Source organism: Manacus vitellinus, unplaced genomic scaffold, assembly GCF_001715985.3.
Source record: "Manacus vitellinus isolate BGI_N305 unplaced genomic scaffold, ASM171598v3 scaffold_0_pilon, whole genome shotgun sequence".
In the NCBI taxonomy this organism is placed as follows: domain Eukaryota; kingdom Metazoa; phylum Chordata; class Aves; order Passeriformes; family Pipridae; genus Manacus; species Manacus vitellinus.
The window spans coordinates 38,011,036-38,029,006 of NW_021938789.1; the positions used below are offsets into that span (position 1 = coordinate 38,011,036).

The window sequence follows — 17,971 nt, forward strand, 5'->3', positions numbered from 1 at the left end:
AGCCTGACAAGTCAGCTTTTGGCTGTCCTGCACTGCTCCTAGTCTGTGTCCCTGATCAATGGTTGAAAAAGCCCATATCCACTGTTAAGATGGTCATGCTTTTAAATCTGAAAGACGCACAGATAGGAGTTATTCCTGCTTTACTGGAGCACCACAGTCACCTGAGGGGCTTGTGTTTCTGGGACAGAAAGCCTTGACTATTATCTGTGAAGGAATAAGTGGGGTGTTGGTGATGACAGTAAAAACATGTGAGCTTAGACTAGTAAGGTTTTTGACATGTGTTGCGCTCATTAGTATTAACAAAACTGACTTTATGTTCAGGCATCACCATTGTAGAGAAGCTGCAGTTCTTTGTGTACTCAGTCAGCCCACTGGAGTTTGCTGAGCACGTAGCTTGCTTGCTTGCAGTATTTTGGGGTATTGTGGATACTGTAAGTTGCTTTTAATGGACACTTTCATTGATCAATATTGTTGCAGCATGCTCCATTTCCTAAGGATAGGCTGAAGCCAGTTGTGCATCATCCAATTTTTAAAATTGACGTTGTTTTTTGTTTTTATCTTTCTGATTTATCCAACAGGGTGGACTGAGTGCCCAAGCTTTTGTTCGCATCGAGATAGAAGATATTAATGATAATCAACCTATATTTGAACAAGACATCTATGTGACAAGTATCAGCAGTCACACACAACCAGGAACAGAAGTCATCAATGTTGTTGCCACAGACAGAGATTCAGGAATATATGGCCTTGTCACATACGAACTGGTCCCAGGAGAATTTTCTTCTTTTTTCACAGTGGATACATCCACAGGTACTGTGTGAATCTGTGATTCAGAAAGGTGATAGTTACACAACATGCATATTTTCCCTGATTATACTTCTTTGATTTGCAGTCATGTCATACAGTTGAAACTTAGATTCTGATGGAAAATAATTTTAGAGTAAATTGGAGGATTTAGGTTTACCATGAAACCTTTGCATTCACTGGAATGAGGAGAAGAATGGAAAATACAGTACATGCCAGTACAATGAAGGACAAGCAGCATGCCACTTATCCACTATTTTCAGCCCTAAATCTATTCATCCTTGTAAGATATAATCAAAACATTGGCTTTTTACAACAGTATCTGAATTCCTGAAATGTTTAGGTCTTACTCTTGAGGAGCAATAAAAGAACTTTAAAGATGCTTGTCCTTCCATTTTATCTCTCTGTTTTTGTTCTAGTCTCTTCCCTTCTGTGCTAGGATAAGTCCCCATTCTGCTCACAGTCTTACAGTACTTAATCACCTCCCTGTTTGACTCAATGATTAGATTCGTGTCTTTTTCTGCCTTTTACTTCCTGGTATGACACCTCATCCTTCTGGTTTCTGGAGAGAGGTTCAGTGAAGGAGTGATGACAAGAGCAGGAAAACAATTATGGCAAAAAAAAATTTTTGTGAATTTTTTCCAAGACAGGTTGAATCTCACAGATTGAATTACTGTACAGCAGCCCCTGTAGTTAGCTCTCTGACCTTAAAATAGTTGTAAACATCAGCTGGAAAGAACATGAGTATTGCATCTACAAACACCCACATTGCCTTTCAGTGAATAGTTGACTAAACTGCAAGTACCATTTTTCTCGAGAGCCAACCCTTGTATATGAACGTATCCTGATTAACAGATGGTCATGGCACAGGTGATTATTTTATATGTTTGAAGATTTTTTTTTGACTGTGGTACATATGTGTATATATTAGCTATTTGGCATACAAAATGTTGCAAGGCTCTATTCTTTCAAAATGATGTCTATTTTTACACAGTTCCCAAAATATTCTGATGAACAGAAGAAACTAATCTGCTTAGGAAGTTGGTCTGCTTGTCTTGGCTTTTTCAGAAGTTATTTAATTGTGGACTTTTAACTACCTGTCAAATCAGATTCTCTGGGGCATAACTGATGCCAAAAATACGTAGGTCAATCAATAATTAGGGAGCTGGCTCTCCACAGGCATTTAACTGGTTATTTTAAAACTGCCCCAGCAGGCTTGTCAGAGAGAACCCCTGTGGATCACATTAGCAGCACAGGCTTTGCAGAAGCCTTTTGAAGGGCCTTTTTCCTTGAATTGTGACCTTTTGACCTCTCTTTCCAGTTTGGCACTTGGTATAGGAAAAATGTCATGCTTGATCATGAAGACTCTCTAAGTTTGTAAGTTATTATTACCTTGTGGATCTATCATGGTGTTTTATCAAAGGCAGACCAAATACAAGGTGAAGTTGGTTGAGGTCATTACTGCTGACATTTTGTGATGATAAAAGCATTTAGGTCAGAGACAGTGTTCCCAACATTATAGTGCCTGGAATCTGTTTGCACTTAATCAGATCTCCTGGGTAATTCACAAGGTTAGACTGTGTCTAATTTTATCTTATTAATATTAATGGTATGGGATTTTTTTTTTTCTGAATAGATTTTTCCTTTTATATTCTTCCACATCTACCAACAATAATGCTTATGCTCAGCCATTGGTGCGCAGAATGATTTTTAAACTCTTCAAAAAAATAAACATTATAAAAAAGAAAAGCCCATTAAAATTACCAGTTTGTCACATAGAAGTTTTTCACTCTTTGTGGATTAGAATAGCTGCAAAAGCTGTTCAGTATTCAGAGGCAGATGACAAGTGGTTCACTGTTAGAGCACAGAGATTTTGAGCTCTTCCTCACTTCTTGTTAGAACAGTGACATTTTCCAGTGTTCATTGTGCTAAAGCTGTCTTCATATTCTCTGATATATGGCCTAATTTATATGTGCCTCTCTGAAGGTTATGTGGGGAACCTCATATAGTTATGTGGGCTGTGTTTTGTGAACAGAGGACAGTGGACGAGTGTATCAGGGAATAGGCATTCTTCAGGAGATGAATCTCCAAACCTGTAAGCCAAACAAGATCATATTGCAGTTTTGGTCTTTTTTCTTCTAATCTTGTGAATGTGCAGTCTGTTACTGATGTGTTCTGCAGGTTTTCCAATTTGCAGTATGGCATATTCTGTTTTATCTGCTCTTTTTATTATTAGAAGACCTAAAAGGAGGCACAGTGATGGTGTTGGAGTATTCCGTGGATTTGCCTTACTGATAAGTTTTATTTTTTTAAATTATTATTTTTCTCACTGATAGAGCATTTAGAAAGGAGGAATGAAAATCAGTGCATTAGTAATTTTGATTTACTATGTTGATTATATGTGTATGTGGACAGAGATATTTTCAGTATTATGAGATTTAAAATAATTAGTAGCTAACAGTTTGTCAAATTACACTATGATACATTAAAATCATATGCAAAATGATGCTGTTCTTTGTGACACGTAATTTCTATTTTGTGGCATCTATATGGCATCTGGATTTGAAAATTTATCTCACTGTAATTTTCTTTGGGGATGTTTTTTGAGCGCTGCACTTAGAATACTCACTAAAAATTCACTTTTCTTCCCCATTCTCTTTCTAATTTTTTAAAGACAAAAGGATAAAACAGTAAAATAAAAATTGAAACCTGAATTCTTCACTGCTATGGCTTGCTTCTGGCTATTGCTTTGTTAAAGCAATTGTATGGATATATCAAGAAAACTCATAGTTTTTCAGTGAGCTGTGTTCACAATACAGGATATCCTATCATCTGGTTAACCACTGACTATATAGAATATATCAATACAGCTTTTGATACATAGATATTATGAGGTTGAGGCACATCCAAGCTCTTTGAAGGGGATCCATGTTTTGTTTCAAGCACTGTGACACATGAATGTTGTATATAGATAAATTCAGTGAGAAGGAATATCCTTCATTGACCAGATAGACATTCCACTGAAAAGTTTTTTGAATTCTAAACGAGTCTTTGTTAGTTATATTTGTTTGCTATTTTAGGTTTTAGACACTGCATTTATTGTTTTTGATATGCTCTTGTACTCATAAATAACATTTATTGTGTTTCCACTTGTGAAAAAGTTGAAGTGAAGTATTTTTCATTTGATTGATGATAGACTGTCCACAAGAAAAACCACTTTAAGAGCTGTGTAGCTAGAAAAATGTATGGGTAGGGAACTGTAAACCAGTTCCTCTGCTAGTTCGTGACTCTTCCTATCGTTTGTTTCTAGTGTTGGTGTAAACAACATCTTGGCTTCATTATGTTGCCTTTTGTAGATATCTGATCCATGCATGATCTATGAACAGTACTTATGAATTGATTAGAACAAGGCAAGTTGAAGAGCTCTTCTGGCTAAGAAACTGTTTCAGCTATGTTTGTTTATTTCCCATTGTTACCTAACAAGCTATCTGAAAGACAGTGTATTTATAGTTATGGCAGAGCTGGTAATTAAAAATGTAAGTCACAGGATACAACCATAAGTGTGGCAGAAAACCTATGCAGTGCTTAACTTTAAGACTTTGGAATTAACAACTGAATTTGTAACCTCTCATTTTGTTACTAGCCAATAATATTTTCCTCCACCCAAGGGCATACTGTTCCACTGATCTTAGTGATGCTCTTTTTGAGAGATGGATAAAAAGATGGTTTTCTTACTGTAGCTCTGGTTCAGGGAAGTTGTTTCAAATAAAAAAAAATTAAGAATAATCTTTGAAAATTGTTTTGGACCAGTGTGACTTCATGTGTCAGTCTTCAGGTAAATGGTCCATTCATAGTCTTAGAACAAATTCCCTAGCTAGTCACTGCGAGCAGAGAAGACTCCCATGAAGGCTAAGTAAAAGGCAGTAGCCAGTGTTTTATCTTCATTTGAAGTTATTTGTGATTTAAACCTAGTATGAAAGGGATGGAGAGAAAGTATCATTCCCACAGTGTACATTACAGCAGTATAAACATTTAACTTAGCTTCTGTTTCTTTCGACTGTATATTTAGGTTTATGTTCTGTGATTCCTATGTAAATTAGATGCCTAAAACAAAGCCTATGACCTTCCTCCTGTGTATTTTTTTGAGACTGTTTCTGTGCACCTGGTGGGTTGACCCTGGCTGGACACCAGGTGCTCACTGAAGTCACTCTATCACTCCCCTCCTCAGCTGGATGGGAAAGAAAATTATGATGAAAGGCTCCTGGAGGAGCAAGGAGCAAGACTCAGCAACTACTGTCATGAGAAAAAGAGACTCAACTTAGGGAAATAAATTTAATGTATTGCCAATCAAATCAGAGTAGGGTAATGAGAAATAAAAACTACATCATAAAACAATGTCCCCCACCCTTCCTTCTTCCTGCACTCAACTTCACTCCCAGTTTTCTCTATCTCCTCCTGCCCCATCAGCACAGGGGGATAGGGAATGGAAACTACACAGTTCATTGCAGGTTGTCTCTGCTGCTGCTTCTTCCTCCTCACACTCTTCCTCTTCTCCAGCATTGATTCTTTCAACAGAGTGCAGTCCTTCAGGAACAGAATGATCCAGTGTGGGTCACCTGTGGGGTCACAAGTCCTGCCAGCAAACCTGCACCAGCACAAGTTTCCCACGGGGTCACAACATTCTTTGGGCATCCACCTGCTCCAGCATGGGGTCCTTTGTGGGCTCCAGGTGGATAACTGCCCCATGTGGATGTCCATGGGCTGCAGGGGGACAGCCTGCCTGCTCACCATGTCTTCACCACAGGCTGCAGGGGAATCTCTACTGTGGTACCTGGAGCACCTCTTCCCCTTCCTTCTTCACTGACCTTTGTGTCTGTAGGGGTGTTGCTCCCACATACTGTCACTCCTCTCTCCCAGCTGCAATTGCTTTTGCACAGGTATGTTGTTGTTTTTTTTTTTTCCCTTTCCTAACTTTGTTATCCCAGAGGCACTACCACCATTGCTGATGGGCTTGGCCCTTTGCCAGTGGCAGGTCCATCTTGGAACCAACTGGCATTGGCTCCACTGGACATGGGTGAAGCTTCTGGCAACTTCTCACAAAAGCCACCCCTGTAGCCCCCCTGCTACTAACCCCTTGCCATACAGACCCAGTACAGTGAGATATTTGGAGATTTCTCCATTGACTTGAAGATACTTGGATCAACCTTCTGTTACTTATTTAACCCAAAAAATACGTATTGAGTATGACAGACAAGCCTTGTTACAAGAGTTGGTCAGTAGTTGGACATTAAAAAAATTTTTCAGCCAAGAAATACAGCTTCTGCAAAATGAACATACTTCTGAGAAAATTTTGATTTGCTAAAAAATGAATACATTTCCTTTAGGATGTGTTGTGATTTCTTTTTAACTGAATAGCATAGGGCATTATGTGACTAAAATGTCCTCCAAAAGATGTACAGCAATCTAGGAGCTGGGTCTGTTGGAGAAAAGTAAGAGGAGGAATACACCTAAAGATCATGCAAGTTTAAGAATGTAAGAATTAATTAACCAAAAGACAGATTTGAGTGCAGCATCTTATTGCTTTAACAGTGCCTGGTAATGGATGCAAAAGGAGGGGTTAAGTGCAGAGCTTGTGCAGAATAGTCCCTCCACTGGTATATGTTTCTTGTTTTGTGTGTATTTTAGTGCTGTACTACTTCCATTACTGTACTATGGCACCATATGTAAATGCAATTTAATGTCAAACTGACTTAAAATAAAACTTTGATTTGGTTCCGAATAGCTTCATTCCAGTTAAGTATGCTGACAAATTTTGTTTTATTGAAGAAAATGGAAATGCTTTTTAACAGTCACATATTAGGAGATTTTAATTGCATGAAAAAGTTTTGCTTTATTTTTATTGCAATACAGGTTGAAAAGTAATGCTGAAATACCAAAATCTCTTTTTTTTGGTGTGGGGGGAAGGGGAAAATCCAAACTTTGCTTAACTGCATGTATTATACAATGTTTAATATATAGCAGATTGCAATAGGCATCAAAGTAAAATGGGGGTGCATCCTTTCTAAAGAAAACAAGGCCATTTTTATGATGATTAATGATGTTTTCATATAGTATTGTAGGAAAAAATAGTTTATTTTTAAACTACTTTTGGCATTTTCCTACAGCATGTAGTACATTTGCTAAACATATGAAGAGATTCACATAAATAACATTTAAAAATAGGAGTGTTTTATTTTGGAACATTTTGAGGCCACTTGTTTTTTTAAACTGCAGTTTCTTCAATTAATGTTCTTCTCATCTTTCATATGATATGCTGCAAATCAGAGACATTGGTTTAGTAAGTGTTCACTTTTGAAGAATTTTGTTTGAGTTAAGAAGGAAAAATTAGCAGTCTTAGCTGAGTAATTTGTGGACGTTTACCTTCACTGAGATCTCATCTAATGAGAAATCTAACATAAAGAATACAGGAAATGGTATATTGCCCTAGAAGCACAAAAATATTGCTGTAGTAAGTGTGAGCATGCTGATTTGGCCCTGAAAGAAAGCCGTTTAGCAGAACAGCATGAAAAAATGTCCATACTGCCAGCTCTTAGTGTATGTGTCTCTTTTTTTCTCTATGAAAAAAAATCCAATAGAATTGACCATCTTCAAAGATAAAAATTCCTACAAGCCATGTGCCAAAAGTTAAACCATACAATGGTGGGGTGACGTGTGTACTTGAGATTCATTGTGCATGACAGAGTGCAAAGCATTAACAAAAATACTCCAGCCCACTCCCCCTTTCTCGCAGTTAAGTCAACGTTACATCTCAAAAACAGAAGACCTCATCAGAAGAGTGAACTTCCATGACATTGCACAGGTGATGTGGGCGGATAACAAGAAAAATGAAGAAAAGACAAAAATTATGCCCAAACCTCCCATTTTGGAGGAGAGAAATGTGTGATATTTGTATGGTAAAGTTCAGACAAGCAACACTTTTCTTTGCTAGAGACTGTATGGCTCTTTGAGTACAGATGTATTTAATGTACTTCATGTTCTTAGTTAACCTGGAGAAAAGAAGAAAGTGACAGGTCACACCAAGAGAGCAGACAGCCATGGCAAAATGCCCTCGCACTGTTGTTAGAATGAGTGTAGCAGGGGAGTGTGCATTGTAGAAAATCAATTCATGAAGATTAAGATGAGCATCGGGAATGTTTCATAATATTAATATAAGAAGAGCAAATATATTTTATTTGTCTTATATTAGGCTTCATTCTGTATGTGTCCTGGTACAGTGCATATTTTGGTACAATACCTTCAAAGAAATATAATCTCTGGTTACCATGGCAGGCGAGTTTTGTTACCAGGTTGTGCACTGAGCTATTTTTGGATCTAGAGGCTGGCAGCTTGATTGAAAAGGTCCTTGATTAGAAAGCTGTTTCTGGAAAACTTGAATAAGCTAAGAAAGCAAAGGTGACCTGTTGGTGTGGTGTGGCAGGGCTGGAGCTGTGCAGATTGTGTGGGGAAGTCTCTGCCTTTGTCCTTGAAAATACAGCAATTCACTGGGCCAGAGTCCTGCCGACTTAGTGGTGTATGCTTTGATTTCTGGTGTGGGGTTTTTAACCCATGTTTATATAGGAGTGTTCACTTTTTATGTAATCAGACAGCAAACATGCTCTGAGTTACTATTATGTCAGATTAGCTGACCTACAGAGTATGGAACAGCAGGTTCAGTGGCTGGCTTTGAAGGTGAACTAGGGTGATGAACCATATGTACCTCTGCCATCTGCTTGTTGTCTAAGCTGTGTGTCAGATCATGCCAACTGGCCCATCCTAGGATATATCCTGAAGAAATACTGCTAAAGAAATACTTGAAGAACTACTTCTGGATTCCTGCCTCTGACCTTTAACTCTTTAGAAACAGCACTTAGCAGTTAACCTGCTTGTGGAATAGGGTGCACCTACACAGAAATAACAACAACAAAAATGCCATGAGAAATTTTGTCATTGCCAGAGGATGGCGGATGATGCCAAGTCCTGTGTTTCATTAATGCATTTGCACTTTCTAGGCCAATATTGGCTTCATTTACCTGTCATGGTTCATAGGCACAAAGTGGAGAGCAAGACTTCTTGGAAGTTCATGCCCTACAGTGAGTGAGGAAGTATGAAGCAGATGAAAGAGTTCATAGTCATGATTTTGCCCTTCAGTAGTACTAGCTGTCACTGTACATCCAACCCTCCAAACCATTGTAACAATTTCTGCTAACCACTAAGCACATTGTTCTGCAGCAAAACATTTGTAAATTCCAGCATGGCTGTGCTGAGCAAACCTCCCTTGGAGCAGAGCTGTTCCCAAACTAGAACCTGCAGCAGCAGTTGCTAACATGCAACCAGCATTGCAAATTCTGTCTAAAATGCATATCCATATCATACCCAGGCAGTAGGCAATCTGTATGTCATGCTTTTAATTTATAAAGGTTGGAATCTGCAGTCAGTTACAGCCATGCAGATCTAGTTGAGGAAATGAGATTGCCAAGGTGTCAGTGAGGCTGGATGTTAATGCATCATCTGGTGTGTAATTAGATGATTTTTCACCTCTGAAGCAGAATTGATTCCAGCTCTCTCTCATGCAGAATGAGGAATTAGGCAGAGGTAAAATCTTCAAGGCACTGCAGTAATATAAATAATAAATTTGAAAGATGGGAGTTAAATGCTTTTAAAGGCAGTAGATAAGGCTATTCTTTTATATGGGGAGCCAAGCTGTAAGAAAGAAGGTGGCATTTTTCACACAGTAACTTCTTAAAGTGGACCTGTGCTTGTGTCCATACAGTCTCCTGCTGGGAGCTTTCGTCTTGGTAAAACATTCCTCGCAGAGGAGCTGTCTCATTATTCCCTTTCCATTGTCAGTGTTTATAGAAACTGTTTTTCATAATGGAAGAATATATTCAGTACCACAGCAACCTAATTGTCTTTTAAGTTCTCTGAAGCATGAACTGCAGGATGCAAATGACTGTGGTAGTAATAATAATCATGGCTGGGCTTCGCGAACGAAGATTTGGGAAAGGTCTCTACCCACGTTTGTCACAAGCGCACTGGTGGCTAAAAAGGCCAATACGAGACAGGCATGTCCGATTGCAAAAGGCACAGCAGAAAGACTCCTTAGGTGGTAAATTCTGCAAGGCACGATTTTTTCTGCGTTGCCTTACTGATGGAAGCCTTTTCAACCTAAGGTGACTGAAGGCCCACACCAAGACCTTAAACCATCTTGTCCGGGAGCTGCTCTATGCTGATGACGCTGCCCTTGTCGCCCACACAGAAGCAGCTCTGCAGTGTTTAACATCCTGCTTTGCAGATGCTGCTGAGCTCTTTGGGCTGGAAGTCAGTTTAAAGAAAACAGAAGTTCTCCATCAACCTGCACCTCAGGAAGTCTTCCATCATCCCCATATCACCACTGGCAAATCAGAGCTCAAATCAGTCCAGCAGTTTAATTACCTAGGTAGCCTCATCTCCTCGGACGGTAAGATTGACGGAGAGAGACAACAGGTTAGCAAAGGCATACAGTGCCTTCGGAAAGCTTCATAAAAGTTTGGCGAAATAAACACTTGAAGAAAAGTAAAAGATCAGTGTTTATAGAGCCATAGTGCTGTCTACTCTCTTATATGGATCTGAATCATGGGTCATCCACCGCCACCACCTGCGGCTCCTAGAACGCTTCCATCAACGCTGCCTCTGTACAATCCTAAATGTCCACTGGTCAGATTATGTGACCAGTACATCTGTTCTAGAACAAGCAGCAGTCACAAGTATTGAGGCCATGTTGCTGAGAACACAGCTGCATTGGGCAGGGCACGTCTCAAGGATGAAAGACCACTGCCTCCCTAAGTAATGATAATAAGCCACTGTCTTAATTACGGAACAGGGAAGAAAGGAAAATCATGATTCATCTTCAGCCTGTTATTTAGTGAGACATACCTCTGTCAAGTATGTCACACAGTCACACAAAGAATGTGTGACTTTGACAGTTCCTGCTCCTTGCAGTTAGCCCCTGGTTTCTGTCCTTGCAGTGTAGTGCTAGGGGATCTCCTGCACTGTGCTTCAGCAGACCAGGTACACCTGGCCAGCCTGCTCTGAGGTATGCTGGCAGCTGCTTTTGGCCCAAGTGGTCTTGACTGTCCCTTTTAGTCACAGTCCCACATTTTTCCTAACCATATAAAAAGTGGAATCCCAGATGCTGCTTACTTCTACAGCTTCTTTGCCATTATAGAGCCTAATGAGGCATGTTCACTACCATATGGTAGAGCTATCTCAAATCTCCAGTCTGTATAGATTATATATCACCAAATGCAAAGCTAGTGCCCAGTCCTACTAATGCTGAAAGAAACAGAATGTATGTAATTAAAATTTAAAATGGGTTATTAAATTTCTGCATACCGCAGTTTTTGAGGTTGGAAGGAACCATATGTAAAACATATACTTTTTGCTTGGAATCTGCCATTGTTCTTAGGGTGTCTCTGATCCTGTAAAAGAGAGCTGAGTTGGTGAGACGTACTTGCCTATTGCCTTTTTTCCCCAATGGCACAGCGAAAAAATGAAGAAAGAAAGCAAAATCTTGTATTAATTTTCTTTTTTCCTTTTTCTTTTTAACTGGCATGGAGTCTGCTGCAGTCTGTCTAGGTCAGCAGAGAAGGAGTTTTGGTTCTAAAATACTTCTGTTCAACCAGGTCTTCACAAGTCCTGGAGTGGAACACTGTTTGCTACACCCTTTGGTAAAGAATATTCTGAAGTCATTAGTTATTGCTCTGACAGTACGATTTTCAATTTGATCCTTTTTTGTAGAAGTTTTTCAATTTTTCACATACATCTTAGAGTATCCAAAATGAGAACAAGATATTTTTGTCCTTGTCAATAGAAAAATACCCAATTGGTCAAGTAACATACAGTCCACTTGACTGATTTAATTTCATTTGACAGCAGTGGTATCTAAAATCCATGTTTATATATTTAACCTCCGAGGAAAAAATTAAACACCTTTTTCCTTCAAGCTACAGTTGCTCAGATTACCTCAGGTAATGCCAAAAGTTTATGTCCTTGAAGAACTACTTCATTGAGCTGTTTAAATAATCATAAAACTCAATCATCAGAGACAAAAAGAAAGAAAAAAAAGGCCAAAATAAGGTTTATTCTTGGAATTGTATGAATTGTTGGCATAGGAGCTGGATCAGTAGTGAATTCTGAATTCATCTGTATCACTTGCACTTTTACTGTTGTTCATCACACTGGAATAAGTGTCCCTTTTTTCTTAGTGAAAAGCATTCTTCCTTGATCCTGAAGACCCTTTTAATGCAATTTAAGCATGTTAAGACACAGTTTGTTATTACAATGTCCTGGCAGTATATTTGGAAAGTGTAATGCATGCACATTTGAATATTTATGAGGATTTTATGTGTTTTCCATTATTCTGCTTAAAATGCACTGCAGCAAAATAGTAGTGTGACTTCACCCTAAATTTTGAGAAGTTATATTGTCATTGAATCATGCACTGATGCTTCTAAGACAGTTTAATTCTAGTTTTACCCTGTTTGACCACTAAATGTCCAACTTGGATGACAAACGTCATCCTTCCTAAACTCGTCTTGAGAGCCAGGAAATTACAAAGGTCCTTCAGAGTTTAAAGGTTTGGTTTTACTGAGCTGCTGGAGGTTTTGTGTCTTCACCAGCTTCTATAAAAATCATAGGTGATCTTTTAAAAATACCTTGTTGGTATGTAAAAGGCTGTCCCTATTAGTTGAATCACTTGAATTTGATGCAGCCCTACTCCTTAGCGCACTGTGATTTTATCATTTAGTGTATATTTAGTTAAATTCATTCATTGCGAAGAAAAATTTTCTTGCATTTGGTCATCTTTCATCTTCATTTTTATATTGAAAAACTTTCTTCACAAATAACTCTCTCAGTGTTGCAAAATCTGTGACCACTTAAGGGTCTTAAAATACTAATGGATTTTTGTCACCTCAGAATAAGTGAAAGTGTTCTTCCTCCTGCTCGGTGATAGAGAAGATGTTGGAAAGGATAAGACAAACCAGTATTAATGCTCTCTAGGACATAATTACATTTCTGTATTCCATCCTTTGCCTGGCTGAAAGCACCTGATCTTCCACTATGTGCCTCATGTTATAATTTAGTTATAAAATTTATGAGTAACAACAATACTGTGATTTGCTGTACTGCTTTGTGATCTAGTGTTTATCCCTAAGATTTTAAACATTTATGTTCACTTCATCTAAACCAGACATTTCAAAATGCTCTGAGAGCTAGTTATTTATTTGTGGGTTTATATCCTCATTTATAAAACCTCAATTTGCTTGCAAAGGACAGTGTATGACTGTCTCTTGTGGAATAATTAACAAGTATCAGTTTTGGATAATTGTGGTAGACCATTTTGAACAGCCCGTAGAGAGCTATGGTTTGGATGTTGTTCTCATTGCTGAGACTGAACTGTTCATTCAAACAAAGCTTTTTTGAAGTTCATACAGGCTTTTACTGTAGAAGAAGATGGGACAGGATCCCTGACATGTTCATTCTTTCTGCCATCTTAGGTAGTAATAGTGTGATGTAGGTTTCTGTAGTTATAGAGAGAGTATTTGGAAGTCAGGCATAACTATTTGATAGTACTAAAAACTTTTATTTTAGCAGTCAGAAGAGTGTGTATTTGGAGACAGCTTGTCTCATTCATCAGAGTTGAAGGATGAAAATGTATTTATCTTGAGGAAGGCACGTCCAAAGTGCTGTTATTTTCTTTTCAAAGAATTACTTCATAGAGTTTATATAAAATGTAATTGGTAGCAGCTTGCAAATTCAACAGAACTTAGAATTCACTATTAAAGGGTATTTTACCAGAAATGTGTGATCAGACAGCAAATGATTGTTTCCCAGATATTTTCCATAGAGCACACTGCTCCTAAGGTTTGTATTTTGGGGCTTAAACCATTGTGTGGATGTTTTATTTCAGAAGTTACTTAAGCAGAATGTCTCCGTTACCTGTTTGAAATAAAGTTAACTTTACCATTTGCAAAGATAAATTAATCTTTTGTAACAATAAAGTACTTTTTTCCCCTCAATGCACTTCCAAATTCCTATAGACTAGTACTAGTAAAATTGTGCTTTGCCTAATATTATCAAAGATATAGCTGAATCTGCATTTCTAAAATCAGAATTATGGACACTGTGTTTTGACACAGAACTTGCTGTGTCTCAGTGTCTTTGTGAATTTTAAAGACCATATCATTTGAAAAGAACTTGGCTCTCAAAAAACAAATTGGGAGTGCTGCTTTTTGTCCACGTTATCATTTCTCTAAGGGAAGACATGTTGAAACTATTTTGACAGCCTGCTGAATTTTATCTTACATCAGTGCTCTTTTATTTCTGTGTACTTTCAGGAACTATTTACCTTGTCTCAGTTCTTGGCCACCTGGCACATTCTGCACTCTTCCTGACTGTTTCTGCACGGGATGGGGGTGGCCTTCCCTCTGCCACCAATGCAGCTGTCACAGTAAACATCCTTCAGACTGTTTTGGTTCCTGCCATATTTGAGAGATCGCGGTATACCTTTTCTGTTCCAGAAGGTGCACCTGAAGACAGCCTGATAGGCACTGTAAAGGCCAGAGAGCCTCCAAGTAAGTTGCATGCTCAGTCAGAGATTACATTGCATTTTTGTTGTGACCATTAACTGCAAATATCTGTAGATTACTTTTTTTTTCTAAACTTCCATGTTATTCATTCAGTCTGTCAAGCAATAAATAGAATTTACTGTTGGTATTTACAGCAACTGGTGTAATCACTGGTTTATCATGGTACTCTTTAGAACAGTTGGAGATTTTTGGTACTCTCCTTGGTGGTCCATGGGGATTGGCAATGGCCTCCATTTTCTTCAAAACGGGTTTCTATAAATGTAAATGGGTGGATGGGAAGCATGTTGTGAAAGTGTAAGGAAGGGTCTGTGTGATGGTCTGGATTGTGTTAAAGTATTAGCCATGCAAGAGACATCTCAGAGCGATAGTCATAATCAGAGAGTATTCATAAGTTTCAGAGGATCTGTATGAAGTGCTGCTGACCACCCCTCCAAATACCGAAACAAAACCCAGCCAACCAAACATAGCCCCACATTGTCTCAAATTAGGCGGAGAAGTCCAGATGAATGTTTATGGGACCTTTTAAAAATGTATTTAATCCACCTGTTTTTTTAATCTTTTGTAAAGGGTTAAAGAGTTAGCTCCTGCCAGTCCATGGTCATAAAAGACCCTGTCCTAAAAGCCATATGTATTTGGTTCCTATGCGGAGCAGTAGGAGCCAGGAGTTCACATAACAGGTTGATGATGATGGATCTGTAAATTTAAAGTGGTAGAGGTTGAGGTTTTATACAAGTCAGGTCCTCCCATTTCCTTCTTTTGGGAAGGACTGTCCTCAGGGTGGAGGTAGCATCTGCGGGGCAGCCTTGATAGTAAAAGCCTGAATCATTACACAGCTTTTGCTTTAGGTAGCATTTGATGTATGAATGGTCACCCATGAACAGTAAGTTGATTAAAATGCAGTTCTTTCAGAGAACTGCAATCTGTTTCATTCCTTGCTATAGTGAATGCCTGTGGGTAGCGAAATTGCTCCCATAAGACTAATTTGTAAGAGTGTTTTTTCTATATTTTAGGTCAGGGAAAAACAAAAGGCTATTATACCATTTTCTCTATAGAGTTTTATAATAGCAGTGTGATGAAAATCAAACAGTGCAGAAGTGGACAAACTGTGTACATTCATATTTTACTGAAGGGCTCCAGGGAGAGGAATAAGGAAGCATAAAAAGCCCAAGAATGTCAAACATCTGTGTAGCCTACATTTATTCCATTGAATTTAACAGCATGCATTCTTCACAGATGTTCTTACCAACATTCATGTTATCACTTCCAGATATTTTTTTTTATATTTTTTGTTGTTATTTCCATTTCTAGATTCTTTAGAAGTGGTTTCTTACCGAATTTCCTCTGGTGATCCACATGGAAAGTTCTCTATTGATCCCCAGTTTGGCATTATACGCACCAAAAAACAGCTTGATCATGAAACTCAGTCTGCTGTGGTGCTCACCATTCAGTCCCAGCTGGGTAACTCCCCAGTCTACAGTAGCACTCAAGTCAACATATCTGTGATAGATATTAATGACAACCCTCCAGTATTTCTGACCAAATCTGATAAGGTAACTATTTCACATACCCAGCCTCCTGGCACTGCTGTCTATATTGCTCATGCAGAAGACAAAGACAGTGGCCTAAATGGGGCAATCAAATACAGTATTGCAAGTAAGCAGTCAAATGCATTTAGCATTGATCCAAGTCTTGGAGTGGTAAACCTTACTAGGACAGTGTTTGCAGATAAGCAGCAGGAATATACTCTCCACATAGCAGCTGAAGACTGTGGAAGTCCTCCTCTAACTTCTTTGCTGATGTTGACGGTGGTTATTGAAGAGCAGAAGATGGGCCCTACTTTGGTCTTTCAGAACTTGGTGTATCAAGTAGAAGTCAGTGAAGCTACCTCTCCAGGTGCCCGAATCCTTCAGGTTCAAGCCCACTTGCTTGATCCACACAGCGTTACCTCCAATCTGACGTATTTCTTAGAGCCTAGCACTGATTCTGTTGCATTTGGAATCAGCTCTGATACTGGCTGGATTTATCTTCGGAAACATTTGAACTATGAATGTGCACAGATACTAAGTTTTAGAGCCTTGGTCAGCACCTCCGAGGATGAAAACCTCAGGCAAAATGCAAGTACATCTGTAATAGTTAATGTCCTGGATGAAAATGATAATTCTCCCATGTTTATGCATGAGAGCTACTTCTTTGAAATTGAGGAAAATCCAATTCCCAGGGGCGTGGTTGGCACCATTACAGCTGTTGACAGAGACTCAGGAAGAAATGGACAGCTTTCCTATTTCCTCTTGTCTGATGGAAAGTATTTCAAGATGAATTCTAACACAGGTAGCATTTTATGATTTGTAATCTGCCTAATATTGCTTTTGGAAAGGAGCACTCCCTAAGGGTATTGAAGTAAATTATAAAGCTTTCAGGAACTGCTGTGAATCTTTTGGTTTGATATGTGAATATTCTAACTCAGAACTTCACAATTTGGGGAATGAAATAAATCCAATACATGTTCATGTGGAATGAACTTTAGGATTTGATTTTTTTTTTCATGACTTTGTTGAGGTCACTTAGTCATAAGTTTCAGTGTTTGAAGAAATTAAAAGAAGTTTTAAGTTATAGCTTCAGCAGTTCATACAGGGAATTTAATTGCCTGTGATCAAGTAGAGTTGAAAAGTACAGATATCCATAAGTAGCTATAAGGGTACTTACGATGTCAGACAGAGTGATTTAAAATATTTGTGAAAACTTCTGTAATTTACATCAAAACTGAGTTAATGTTGTACATGGCATCACAGAAGTCAAATTGACTGAGAGAAATTTTTCACAGCACAGGGTGTACTCTGCAGTGAGTCTCAAATGCCTTGAGTAATAGATATTATGTTCACAGACCAGAGCATGGAGAGCCTAGATGAAGGGAATCCTCCAAGGGACACAGGCATTGTAAATAATCCAGTTTAGCAAAATGATATGTAGTGAGCAAAGATCTGCTGTTTAAAATTCCTATTCCCAGACGTTCAGTCTTCATGGAGAGTGAATAGGCTTTTCCAGAATTTCTCTGGATGAATCTCAAAATAAAATTGCCATTTCAAAGCAGGTTCCTTTTGAGTCCGCTTATGGAAGTTTAAAGGCAGAGTACTAGGAGTTAACCAACAAGATCTAAAAAACCCATGTGGTTGTTTGTGTGGAGGGCATTTGTCAACCAAAAATCTACAGCTGTATTAAGCAGACGAAGAGAAGATTGGTCAGATTTATTTACTGGGTTTACCAGAATGTATAGGAGACATAAGGGCTTCTGATTAATGTTCTTAATTAATAAAGGCCCTTTGTCAGCTGTTAAAACCCTGTGTTCATGTATTATCTGTCCTGAAGTGTGTTGAAGAACAGGCCAGATGGATTTCTTTGGAAGGTCAGTGGATTGGTTCGTTTTATACCTTTGCTCTGGGGCATCCTCTGTACACTAAAGGATGTAATATGGTACTAAAGTACACGTGCAAACTGTACTGTTT

At 38.6% G+C, this 17,971-nt stretch overlaps 1 protein-coding gene across 1 annotated transcript in view; it reads left to right on the forward strand.

Moving 5' to 3' along the window:
* Positions 1-17,971, forward strand: part of DCHS2 (dachsous cadherin-related 2) — an 88,653-nt gene that overhangs the window by 30,870 nt on the left and 39,812 nt on the right. The window contains exons 3-5 of the mRNA XM_018071050.2: positions 579-810; positions 14,220-14,456; positions 15,780-16,799. Of these exons, the coding sequence (XP_017926539.1) occupies positions 579-810; positions 14,220-14,456; positions 15,780-16,799 (1,489 nt within the window). The remainder of the gene's footprint in view (positions 1-578; positions 811-14,219; positions 14,457-15,779; positions 16,800-17,971) is intronic.